The sequence below is a fragment of the Papilio xuthus genome, unplaced genomic scaffold (genome assembly GCF_000836235.2).
Source record: "Papilio xuthus unplaced genomic scaffold, Pxut_1.1 DF825928.1, whole genome shotgun sequence".
Lineage (NCBI taxonomy): Eukaryota > Metazoa > Arthropoda > Insecta > Lepidoptera > Papilionidae > Papilio > Papilio xuthus.
The window spans coordinates 4,295,222-4,308,567 of NW_013532721.1; the positions used below are offsets into that span (position 1 = coordinate 4,295,222).

A 13,346-nucleotide genomic window follows, 5' to 3' on the forward strand; every position below is an offset into this window, starting at 1 on the left:
TAGGCCTCCGGGACGCACACTTATCCACTTCACGCCTGTCTTCTGTGTGGTCGTGGTATTTCACCGGGCGAGCCGGGCCAATTCGTGCGAAGATTTTAAAGCGGGCTCTACCATAGTTGTATTGGGACTAATTTTCTTAATACTCCAGCAAACAACAAGGCAAATAGAAATTATAGACGGCGATGCGGATTTGTTCAATAAGTTGAAACAGCTGTTGGTTCAATAACTTGTTATAACAGTTCGTAGTTTCAATTGGCTCGTAACTTTATCAGTACGAGGTGGAGGCGTCCTTTGCGGCTTTTCAACTGTTGTCGTCGAAAGTTATGTTGTCTTATTAATGTCACTTGCTTTATGAACTATGCGAATTTATGTACAAGAATATAATGTACGTATTCGTGATTAAAAGCACTATTACCTGCCCAAAAAAAAAAATTTGTGCATTTGTTTCAATTGAGTAGTGACTGGTCTGGAACATTGTTTAAGTATTTCAAATGGTCATTGAAAGAATTGTTGTTATGCATTTTGTTTACAAATTTTAATAAATATTTTTAATTTACGTAAATTAAAATACGTAGTAGAGTAATTAGAAACGAATATTTTTTACAGAATAAACTTTATTTTACAAAAATAAAATAACATAGTATAAAATTCTTAAGATTAAAAAATTAATTATTTTTACTTCTTTTTTGTAGATGGCCATTTTTCGGCCATGTCTATAATTAATTTAATTTTAATTAAAACACAGGCTGCGTCCTTAAAGATCTAATTTTCTTATCAAATCATCCTATGTACTCACAATATACTCATTATAATATCTCGATACTCATTTTATAGTTATTTAACCTACACGCAATTCAAAAGCCAATCTTACAACTGTCATGCAAAACTAGTACACATTAGTTTACACATTAGTTAACAATTTCGGAGTAAATACTATTGAATTAAGATTTATTTTACTTTAAGAAATCAAATTCATTTCATAAATACAGTTGTAAAGTTTCAAAATTGGTATCTACTACAGATGAGTGTTTATAATTTCAATTTCGTTTTAGTACTATAAAAATTTAAGACATTATTAATTAATATTTCTTAATTTCAAAAAATGATGGCATTAAACAATACTTACTCCTTTCACAAGGAAAAAATAGGTCTAAAATAACATGACCTTACAAATACTCTGAAGATAGTAACAAATATTTATAAGATAAAGTTAAGTCCGGGTACCATTAAGATTTTATTTTTTCATTCGTAGGCTGCATAATATCACAGGATGTAGCTTGCATTCTTTTAAGTCTTCTATCTCTTCGGTGTTGGGTGAACAACCAACTGAAAAAAAGACATCAGTTAAAGTAAAAATTTTAAATATAAATAGTGTTCGATACCATAATTATTGTATTCAATTTAATAAAATTAAATATTAAACACCATATATAATCACATCGTAAAAAGACTTCTGTATTTTTCAACTGACAACACGTACAAAAATATATCCCCCTGTTTTTTTTTAAAGAAAACAGTTGCTTTAGTAATAAAAACTAATAACTATTAAAAAAAAACATACGTTTTATTATCTACTGTTAGAAAAAAAACCCGATTCTGTGCCGGTTTACCGGCACAACACTAGTCTTATTAAAATATCGACGCTTACAGAGTTTGACATTTAACGTGGTGACGGGAGCGTGTCATGCGCGCCATTCGCGCTAAATTATTCTAAATTAGTAATTTCAAAATAAAATACAAAAGAAGAATTTGTTCATATAAAATAGAGTGGTAAAACTCACATTAACATTGAGATCGGTGGTAGAGTCATGACAGCGCTGAATATGTAAACTGTACCCGCAAATATTGGTATCGTTTTGGCATACAGAGTGGAATACGTCGGATCGAAGACCAAAGCCGCGAGTGTCTCCACCAAACTGAATAAGGAGTTCATTTTTCCTGAAAAATTATTTTAAAAAAATGTATTTGAATATCTCTACTGTTTTGTTTTCTAGTTGACTAGTAGTCAAGAAGGCTCTTTTTTCTCTACCTTTTTCCACCACTGAATTTTGATACGAAAAAAAAATCGATTGAATTATTTCATTTCATGAGCAACATTACTAGCTTTTTATATAGTTTTTAAAGGCAACTATAAATATGTAACAAGAAATGCGAAAGTTTAGATGGATGTCTGTTAGATGATATCACCGGAACGGCTCAACGGATCTTGATGATATTTGGCACAGATGGTCTGCCTGATGGTCTGATATTTGGATTATATAGTGTGGCTAATTATTAGGTTTTTTTTTCATACTGCGAACGGAGACGCGGGATACAGTTAGTAGGTACATATAAATCGTAGTATTGAAATAAATAAATATATGGTATACTAACCAACTTCCTCGTTTAACACCAATTTTGATATCATCGATCTTAGTGACGTAAAAGTTAACGCATTCAATATCTCCACTATGGGCACTGAAATAAACAAAAAAAAATTGTTTAAGTTCACGAAAAATACAACATCCTCTACGTTTGCTATTTCCTATATGATTGATAAGTTGCTAGTTCGTTTATGAAAATATAATCAATAGACGCCTCAACTACTGAAGCGATTAGAAAAATTCTTGTACTGTTGGAAATTGGTGGCTAAAATATCCACAGGTGACATGGCTATATTTAATGCTGGATCTTTTTTTTTAATTTCATGCCCTTGATATCGCTGCCAAATACTAGTTGTTTGATAATTTATAAGCAAGAAAGTTGGAATACGAAAGACCGGAGAGGAGATGGAAAGAACCGAAGAAGAATAATTTTGCAGCGTCTATTACAACTAGTTTTATTAAGTTCATAAATTTACAAACGTGATATAAATAAATGAACATTAAAATTGGCAACATTTTTTTCCTTCACATCAAGTTGTTTGTCCGGAACAAGATAGATTAATAAGAGAAAAGTATGAGCCGTTTATAGTTATGGTTTTATTTTGATGGCAGACCGTAATTTAGTAAATCCAGTCTGGTTTTACGAGCGAGCTGAATTTACTGGATGCTTTGAGTTGTATTACACTGTAATATTCTCTCAGGCAGTAACGTTTTGCGTCTTATGTTTACCTCAAAATACTATACCTTATTATGCTAAATAAGGCCAAAAATATGATAGGAAATAATATTTTTGCGTTACTTTATTGTATTTACATACATTTAAATATTACTTCAGCAAATTAGTCTAGATATATGGTTAAAAAGAGAGTGACGATTGAAAGAAAGAATAATATAAAATTTGATGGACAAAAACCTGAAGCGCCGAATCACCAGAGCGGTTTACTCAAGGTCAGGTATGATGATGATGATTAAGACGAGTTGACGCATTAATCTCGTATTAAATTACGAAAGAAATCCGTGAAGCTAGCACGAATTGCGACAATCGCCATCGTATCATCTTCGACAAAATTTGTATTAAAATGTTCATCAATAAATTTCATACTAATTTCGCCATAATTGACAATGACGATACGAATGCAAATGTCACAAATATTCGTGTTAGGTTCACAGAATAGTTGTAGTTTCCTGTTATTTACATAACTTACCCATAAACATTTCGAAGTCAGTTCTGACGAAAGCAATAAACACAGAGCCAGCCAACTTACTAGTTATAGATATCAGACATAGCAAAGAGTCATGAAAACCCCATCGCTTACTGAAGACGGTTATTGAAAATAGTGCTCCTGCAAGAAAACGAATAAAATAAACATTGTATAATTATAAAATATTGTGGTTTGTTTTTGTTAAAAAATATCAAGTCTTTTTAAAATGTCACAATTTATAATTACATTTTTATGAAAAGTAAAAAAAATATTTTAAAACATTACTAAAAATAGTATAAGAGGTTGTTTTTGATTTATTTTCATAAAAAAAGGCCAACGAAAGCTTCGCCTAACTTTTGTACTCCGGTTTAGGGATATCTATGCATTTATGGTTTAGTAACTAACACTTATTATAAATGAAACGAAATGTATAAAATCGACTACCATTATAGTCGTATCGGTGAATGGATTGATAGCGAAGAGTTTCGACCAACATCTCAAGAAGCTCTCGCTAAACAGTTGGATTAAGGTCCCGATACAAAAGGCAGTTATCCTAGAAACCGCACGCATCGTGAGAAGGTTCCTGTCTCTGCAGCCCTGACCACTGGTTGTTTGAGTCATGGGACTCCGCAGTCGGTGGTGCTCTATTTTTAATATAATATATTTTGTATTATTTTTTATTTTTTATATGAAATGTAATATATTAAAAATAAGTTAAATAAATGAATAAGTTACTAATAATAAACTATTATTTATCAGTATGTAGATGATTGGATTGAATTGAAATTCCATCATTTTAAACATACGATATTATTTTAAAAAGCGTGATGACTGATAATACATGGCTACTTATCTGTGTTCAGTCTTATCGTTCAATTAGCTGAAACATTCCACTAGAAGTACTTCTAATTACTAACTACAGTTTAGTTGAAAATCTTTAGCTACTCAGACCGCTACTTGCCCTAATATCGGATTGTTATACCTTAGGATATATGGCCGTGGCTTGTGGTTATGTTTCATATTTTACAGATAGAATGTAAGAGACGACTATATTTTTCTATAAGAATGTCTTGTTTGTTCTCGGTTATAATTAAAACGTAGAAAGTAAATTACAGATATAAGGACAATCGTGTTCAAATATTTGTATATCCTTAAATGTAAATGCGTCATTCACGCTACCATAGTCCTCTTTGATCTATTTATATATTTATCATGATTAAATATAAGTCTCTTTATACGATGAGTAAATAAGGAAAGTATATAAAGAGTTTTATGTAATTTAATTACATAACACTTACCTAGCGAATGCGTGATGATACTGTATGTTGAATAAAGACTATACTTAACAGCGTCCCATTTTAAACGATATCTCACAAACATATACGTTATAATTCTTTCACCTGAAAAAGACAATTCAATTTAAGGGCAATAATTAAAAATAAAATAATTTGTGCTGTCAAAGACCTTTTTTTTGTTTCAGAGGGGAATGCTTTAGGCATATGCCTCGGGGAAGGCACGGTAGTTATGTGGGATTCTCTCCCCGAATGGGAGCATACCCACTAAACCCCTCTGTTCCCTCATAGCCATAATGTGGGACGCCACGGGATCGTGTTAACTTACCACCGCGACGTGCTGTCAAAGACCTTACCTCCTTTCCAAACAGTCACAACATCTAAGATTTTAGGATCACTAATTTAGAGGTTGGTAAACTTTAGAGGCATAGAGCTGGTCACGTTTGTCGTATTTATGACGACATTAATGTGGAAGAAAATCTGGAGATATAGGCCACGATAAAGCATAAGACAACTTCCATGTGGTGTGACTTTGTTTAGACCGCAGAAAGTCACTGGAAGGGAAGCGTGGAGAGACGTATATTGTGGAAGTCATTGGAGAAGTCAAAGGTTAAGCAATAGATTGAAAGGCTGTTAATGATTTCTATCTATGTGCATATAATCATATTTTTATGTACATTTTCGTAGTAAACTTATTGCCTTTATGTTTGATGTTAAAGTTCCAAGATTACTGCTATACTTATGGCTGTAAATTCTCTTGGAATTTGATGTTACTTTTCACTTTTAAAGTCGCTGAATTTTGGAAATCTTTTAACACGTTCACTTACCATGATTAGGTCCATAAACAATAGCAACTGTCAATAAAGTAATGAGAATTTTCTTTCTTGTTTTACCATCTCGTTTCTTAAAAGCAACTAATACTGTTTCTTTTACTAATGTAGCAAGTTCTGATATTGTCACAGACTTCGTCTAGGAACAGCAAAATTAATTATTAGAAACGTCTCCCAAATTATCCCAAAAATAGAATTTTGCAATGCGAGGATCTATCCAAATGGATTTCTCATATTCTGATATCTTACTATTATTATAAATGCGAATGTTTAGATGGATGGATGGATGGACGAATGGGTGGATGTTTGTTAGAAGGTACCTTCAGAACGGCGGAACGGATTTCGCTGAAATTTGGCATACATATAAAACATAGTCTGGAAGAACACATAGGCTACTAATTACGTTCTTTTATCACGCACGGACGGAGTTGCAGGCGACCGCTGGTATGTTAATAAATTCAAGTTTTACACTTAAAATACTAATTTTGCAAGAATACTTTACCTCTTCGTTTTCTTCGGAACTTGGCTTAGAATTTTTCTTCAGGTAAAATAATCCATAAGATAAGGTAATTACATATATAGACGCAGCTATCGCAAAGATTCCATAATATCCAAGTACTTTGAGTAATATCCCACTAAGCGCTGTTCCTATAGGAATACCGGCTGTCATGCACAAGTTGGCAAGTCCAACTCTAAACGTTCTGGATTCTTCACTGGTGATATCACTTATATAACTAAACACGCCCAAGTATACCATCACCCATCCGCCTGTTACAGCTGGAAACAAAGCTTCGAGAAACATCGTCACTTCAACGGAAACTTGATAGAAGAAAAACGTGCTAATAATATTACTAATGCAGACGAGGAATTCTCCAAAAATCGGTAAAAGTATGCACAATTTTCGATTACCAGTTCTATCACTCCACGCACCCATAAATATTACTAATAATGTTGGTATAGCAGTCTGTATGATGCTCTTCCATGCTTCTATAGAGGATATGACTTTTTGTACTTCACCTTCATAATAAGTTAGGTTACCATTCCGTTGTAGTAATGCATCACAAATTTCATCACCAAAGTTAAGCTTGACTCGACAACTTTTATCCAGATTTAAATTTTGAACTGCAAGACGAGACAATGTTGATGGTATAATCAGTCCAGCCAGGATTGGCTCCACTGTAATATTCGATTTTATGGCACATAATTTTTCAAAAAAAGTCTTATCTTCAAATTTATTCTTAATTTCTTTCTTTTCATCAAAAGGTTGTTCTTCTGGACTAACAGAACTTTTCTCTTTAGTTCCAGACATTACTAAATACTTTGTACGGAATGAAAGCTTCAATCGTACTAATGATAATTTGTGTTTACCAGTTTCTGAGGTAGTAACTTATCGTGTTAAATATGAAGCTTGATAGAAAAACAAAACGAAATGTTATATCAAATGCCTGGTACAGGATGTATCTTTATTGAGGATTTATTTGAAATGTTTTCTATCTTGTATAAAACATCAAAGAAAAAAGCCATAATTATTATGTCATGTGTCATAAATATGTCACGGAAGACATCGTTTTTTTGGCATAAGGATAAATAAACAATAATGCCACAGATATGAAACAATCTGATCCCTATACATTTTATAATTTCAGAACAAAATAAGAACATTCCACTGCATGGATTTAACTACTTTTGTCTCCTAATAAAATATTAATCGTAAGATATACATTTTTTTGAAAACTGGTTTTTACACTACGAATTCCTAAAAAACTTTCAATTTTTGATTTTTTTTCTTAAAAGAAACATACTATAGTGCTATTATCTTTGTTAAATACACTCATAATTAACTATTTGCACTGGGTGTTGACGTTACCTCTATATCGACCATGACGTGATAAAGATTTAACAAGAGATCGTTATGAATTACAACACCTCACATAATTGCATTACTGCGATGTTTGCATTTGGATAATGGACTTCTGTCTGCTACTAAATAAATACAACAGCAAATAATATTCTTAACATCTACAAAATGTTATCGTATAAAGAAAAATATAGTTTTAGATAACGGATTCTACATTGCAGTTTTATTTTTTTAAACAACTTTATACTTATTTAGCAACATCAGCGTGTGTTAATTTTTGATTTTTAATTTGTTTCAGTAATATAAGACAGTACATCAAATCTCAACACATTTTGGGTTTGTGCTAGTTTATATCAAACTCGAGGGCGCGGGCGCAGTCGCGACATATGACGTTATATGAGAGTGTACATATCTAACTAGCGACGGAAGTCGCGAGTTACTCGCGATGTCAAGTTAAACCGATTTTGTCCGGTCGACCACACCCTTTTTATATGAACAATCACTATAGGTACTATGCTATTAAATGTAGCAGTAGGAAAGATTACATTTATTACAGTAACTTTTGTCATACACAGATGTATATTCAGGTTATGGCTTTTCTGACCTTTCAGATGAGTCTAAACTTTATTTAGCTGTATTTTTATAATCAGCATCTATTTGTGTTGTTATAATGAAACATTGACTATATTTCTATACCATCTTTTTGTTATAATTATAAATAAAGAAGATATTAAAGTAGGACAATTAGTCGTTTTCACGACAAGGTATACCGTTATTACTGCATTATTTTGGTTTCTTATAGATACGAATCGGGATACTCCTGAAACCTGTATAAGTAAGAAGATTATCATGGTCCATTGAACTCTCTAGGTTCTGCAATATATTATCTATTTCATATGCATGAAAACATAAATTACTGAAGTAAAAGAAGTGTGCGATTTTTTTTTATAAGAGAAGGGGGCAAACGAGCTGCGGGAACACCGAGGTGATCAACGACACCCATGGACATCTGCAACACCAGAGGAACCGCAGATGCGTTGCCGGCCTTTAAGGAAATGGTATGCTCGCTTCTTGAAAGTTCCTAAGTCGTATTGGTTTGGAAATACCGCCGAGGACAGACCGTTCCACAACTCGACTGTGCGAGGCAAGAAATTAAAGAAATTTTCCTCTATTAAGGAAAAGACTAGGGTAAAGAGAAGCAATTACTTTTGACAGCTAAGAAATTCTAAAATTTACGACCATTTTTCTATATACATTTTTCTATATTAATCTTTAGGATATGAAATAACAAACTGTTTCAGATTTTTTTAAGATACATATATTACATCGTTTATTCAATAAAAATTTTATTGTCCGTTAAGTCAATACTGCTGAGCAAATCATCCTTGTTCTTTTCTTGTGCATTTTTACACTCATCTTGTTCGCCAGCCATGTCTTTACATTTTTGTGGCCGTTTGTTTCTGTTGTGAATGAAAAACCATCTGGAATTAATTAAAATAAATTAAGTTACCAAAAAAGTACTATTAAAATGCGGTGCTGGAGAAGCTATCCATAATCTTCATTGTAAAACAACAAATTAGAAAGTGCTAGATAGAGTAAGAGAGAACAATATTGAAAACAATGTAAAATGGGACAGGAAAGATGCTAGGATATACGATACAACACGAAGATCTAATAACCACAATAAAGAAAGGAAAAGTAGAAAAGAAAAATGTCAAAGAACAATAAATGAGTAAAAGTCGTGTTGCAACAAGAATTCAAAAGAATGGGACAGGAAATTAGACATTGATGGAAAATGCTCCAACGACAAAGGCAACGGCATTCTTAAAATATAATGATGATCGTTATCGTACCCAAAAATCAATATAGGAGGTACAGTGAGGACTGTGCTGAGGTAGAATACGATGCCGGCGTCTATCTTCAATGTCATCATGTACAACCAGGAGTAGAATGGACCAAACATCATCGATGTTAGCACCTCCATCAGATTAAAGAATGACGTCATTTTACCTTAAAAACAACAATAATTTAAACTAAAACTGACAGAGGTCATTATAAAAGTGAATGACGTTTAGTAGTTTTGAATGGATTTATTATGAAAGACAAAAAGGTCTGACTTAATCGATAGAGTTAAATGTAGTCTTCTAAAGCTTTTAAGATTAGAGATCTGTTCTTGGTGTTTAATATTAGGATCACTGCGTATCCTTCGGCTATGTTCTGTAAGGTCATTGTATTCCACCAGTCAAGCTGGTCAACAGGCCAATTCCCGGCACATGTTATGTTGTTGGATCTAACAATCTTAATTTATAATTAACTTGTGTGTAGTTTACAAAATACTAAATGAACCAAACCCAATTCATCACTCGTAACAAGTTTCGATGATATCGATCTTAAAGCTGTAAATGATGTTGCGTTAAACATTTCCACTGCCACAGCTGAAACAAATTAAAGCCATATTTTTTGAAAACTAGCTGTCGCCTGTGAAACTGTTCGTCAAGGATAAAAAAGTAGTAGCCAATATGTTCTTCCAGACTATGTTTTAAATCTCTGCCAAATTTCAGTGATATCCATTCAGCGGTTCTGGAGATACCTTCAAACAAACAATCTATCCATCCATCCATCCAAACATTGGCATTTATAATATTAGTAAGTATAAATAAATGTGTTCTCGTGTTTAGTGAAATAAATAAAAATCACCTAAGTACATATCCAGGCTGTTTCTTGATAAACCAGTCGCCAAGCCACCGACCATTTTACTCGCATTCGAAATAAGACCTAACGTAGCATCGTCCCATTTAAACTTCCGACTGAAAAGGCTTATGGATACAAGAGCTCCTGAAAATTTCATATTTTATTATAATATAAACAACTAATACTAAAACGTATAATATTACAATTTCTGTAATCTTGCTCACAATATATGTCACATCATATTATCGTCTTGAGAATATACGTACCGAACGCATGAATGCAAATATAAAAAGTATTGTAAAAACTGTACTTGACGGCATCCCAGTTGAAACGATATCTCGTGAAAAGATATCGTATTGTATATTCTCCTGAAAAATAATTAAGATAAACATTAGAATTAAAAAAACTCACCAAATTGATGTCTTTTTATGTCATAAATCAAAAATTTTATAGAGATGGAGCAAGCTTTTTATTGCTGTGTGAGTGCGTGTGTGTGTGTGTGTGTGTGCGTGTATGAATCCGCGTGTGTGTGAGGGAGAGAGAGAGAGTTGTGCTAAGCACAGTTATCAAGCCAAGATATGGATCTTGGCTTATGGATTGGATATTGGATTTTGGATATGGATTATCATTCAAATGAAGTATTCATACCATAAGCTGGTCCATAGATAAATGCTATTGACGCAAGGATGAGAATTGATTTTGTTCTTCTTTTGTTTGGACCCTTTTTGAAAGCAACCGTCAGCGTATCCTTTACGTGCTGGATGTCGAAAAATGATTTAAGAAATGTTCCAACGCTCGAAGGTGTATCCTGTAAGTGTTTTTTATTGCATTTCTGTGAATAATCTTTTTTAATCTATAAATATGGTTTCTAAAGAATCCTAAGAAGTCTTCTACTAAGTTTTACAATATCCAAAGTTTGTCGATTTAAACGACTGTAGCTTACTTTTAGTACACAATAGCACTAAAAAGGGCTAGTAAGTTAAAGTGACTCAATAATTAAGAGAAATTAACATTTTTTATTCTCTTTGTATTTTCTTGTATAATCTTCATAACAAACAAACGCTTTTGTATATTTAGTTCTAATACTCCAAGGCTCAATATATTAATAAAATTACCTTAGCGTTCTTTTCTAGCATTGGTCGTTCAGGATCCTTAATATAAAATATGCCGTGTAATATACTACAAACGTATAGAAAGGAACTCAATGAAAATACTCCATAATATCCAATAAACTTTAACAGTATTCCACTAAGAGCTGTTCCTATTGGTCCACCGGCAGTTAGACATAAATTAGCAATGCCCACTCTAAACGTTCTTGTCTCTTCAGAAGATATATCACTGATGTAACTAAATGCACCCATATACGTTGTTATCCATCCTCCAGTGATAGCTGGTAAGAAAGCTTCAAAAAACATCGTTACTTGAACTGGCAACTCATAAAAGAAATACGCATTCAATATATTACTCAAACAAGCTAATAGGTCTCCAAGTATGGGAAGTAAAATGCAGATTTTTCGTTTGCCAGTTCTATCACTCCATGCGCCTATAAATAAAATAAGAAAACAAGGCAATGCGGATAAAATAATATTCTTCCATGTCTCCATTGAAGCGATTAGCTGTTGTACTTCTAATTCTTCTCTTTGATATTGGTTTCCTTCTTTTGCGATTAATGCGTCGCAAACAACATCGCCGTATTGTAAATTCACTCGACATGCTTTGTCTAGATTCAAATTTTGTGTTGCAAGTCTGGACAAAACTCCTGGTATCACGTACCCAGCCAAAACTGGTTCTAAAGTTATGTTATCCTTAATATACTTTATTTTCTCTTTTAAACTTTTCTTCTTTACAGTATCCTCTTTCAGTGGCTGTTCCTCGCGTGTTACCATTTTGCATTTGTACTCAGAACTGAATTTTCTCTTACGAAACTACTTCTTTACGACGTTCAAATATTAGTTTATGATAGGTAAGTTTAAATATAGAAAATTATCTGTAATATTATAAATTAAATGGCAAATATTGTGTTTCATTTATTTTGCAACATAAATCATAGCAGAGATTAAGTCGTTCAATAATTGAGATAGCGATACTATATTACACACGTTAAATGACACAAAATTCCAATAATAAGATGTTAGAACGAACTAGAAAAAGGAAATTAAAAAAAACAAATGAACGTTCGAATCGTCAACGACCGAGCTCTTACTGATCGGCTCGACACTCTGGCGCTGCGGAGGGACGTTAGTTCCCTCTGCATTTTCTACCGCATATACCACGGGGAGTGCTCTGAAGAATTGTTTGGAACGATTCCTGCCGCCGAGTTCCGTCATCGGACGACACGACAGACCGCCAGGTTCCATCCACACCACCTGGATGGCTGGCATTCCACAACGGTGCGATTCTCGCGCAACTTCTTGCCTCGCACAGCCGCGTTGTGGAACGATCTGTCCTCGGCGGTATTTCCAAACCAATACGACTTAGGGTCCTTCAAGAAGCGAGCCTATCACCACCTCAAAGGCCGGCAACGCATCTGCGGTTCCTCTGGTATTGCTGATGTCCATGGGCGTCGTTGAACACTTCGGTGTTCCCGCTGCTCGTTTGCCCCCTTCTGTTATAAAAAAAAAAAAAAAAAAAACGTAGTAAATTATTTCCATGACTTTTTTACAGCACTTTAAGATTTCAAGAACTGTAGATCACATTTCAATTAAAAATGTGAAATGAAATCCAGGCCTGTGAGTTAGAATGGTTTTGTCTATTAATTACTGTTTCTGATGGTCATGATTAATCATAATCGTCAACGGAAATTTTTATATATCTAGAAAACATGTTAGTCAGAATTCTGTATTATTTTCAAATACTACGGAATACGCGTAAAATGCTTTATTATACCTTTTAAAAACATCTTAGCAAATCAAGTTGCCGTCGGGTCTACATTTCCATTGTTTTCTAACAATAATTTTCTGCCAAGATATTTTTAGAAGAGAAAATTCCCGTCATTTAAATGAAAAAATAACTACGCATTTTCCTGTGACCAAATATAATTGCTTCTACTCCGTCTTAGATATACTTTAGGAGTTTATAATGTTATTAGTATTTTTCATTCATTCTTTTAA

At 33.3% G+C, this 13,346-nt stretch overlaps 2 protein-coding genes across 2 annotated transcripts; both read right to left on the bottom strand.

Annotated features, from left to right (window-relative positions):
* Nucleotides 1-671: 671 nt before the first annotated feature.
* On the bottom strand, nt 672-7,208 carry LOC106125579 (proton-coupled folate transporter). Its single transcript, XM_013322843.1, has 7 exons — nt 6,190-7,208; nt 5,685-5,826; nt 4,864-4,965; nt 3,569-3,706; nt 2,374-2,457; nt 1,782-1,938; nt 672-1,326 (listed from the first exon to the last, which is right to left on the bottom strand). Exons 1-7 carry the CDS (start codon nt 6,994-6,996, stop codon nt 1,227-1,229), a joined length of 1,530 nt encoding a protein of 509 aa, XP_013178297.1. The 5' UTR covers nt 6,997-7,208; the 3' UTR covers nt 672-1,226.
* Nucleotides 7,209-8,875: 1,667 nt separating this feature from the next.
* On the bottom strand, nt 8,876-12,183 carry LOC106125066 (proton-coupled folate transporter). The gene is made up of 7 exons (XM_013322150.1): nt 11,352-12,183; nt 10,885-11,044; nt 10,503-10,604; nt 10,243-10,380; nt 9,897-9,980; nt 9,399-9,555; nt 8,876-9,026 (listed from the first exon to the last, which is right to left on the bottom strand). The coding sequence occupies exons 1-7, from the start codon at nt 12,120-12,122 to the stop codon at nt 8,876-8,878; spliced, it is 1,563 nt and encodes a 520-aa protein (XP_013177604.1). The 5' UTR covers nt 12,123-12,183.
* Between the last annotated feature and the right edge of the window lie 1,163 nt (nt 12,184-13,346).

Excerpts from the sequence above, each read along its gene's own strand:
- LOC106125066 (XM_013322150.1), bottom strand. The coding sequence starts at position 12,122 with ATGGTAACACGCGAGGAACAGCCACTGAAAGAGGATACTGTAAAGAAG. Across the intron at positions 10,605-10,884 it reads TATCTATGGACCAGCTTATG|GAGAATATACAATACGATAT; the intron begins GTATGAATACTT and ends ATTATTTTTCAG. Across the intron at positions 9,556-9,896 it reads TGTTACGAGTGATGAATTGG|GTAAAATGACGTCATTCTTT; the intron begins GTTTGGTTCATT and ends GTTGTTTTTAAG.
- LOC106125579 (XM_013322843.1), bottom strand. The coding sequence starts at position 6,996 with ATGTCTGGAACTAAAGAGAAAAGTTCTGTTAGTCCAGAAGAACAACCT. Across the intron at positions 3,707-4,863 it reads TATCATCACGCATTCGCTAG|GAGCACTATTTTCAATAACC; the intron begins GTAAGTGTTATG and ends GTTTTCTTGCAG. Across the intron at positions 1,939-2,373 it reads GGTGTTAAACGAGGAAGTTG|GAAAAATGAACTCCTTATTC; the intron begins GTTAGTATACCA and ends ATAATTTTTCAG.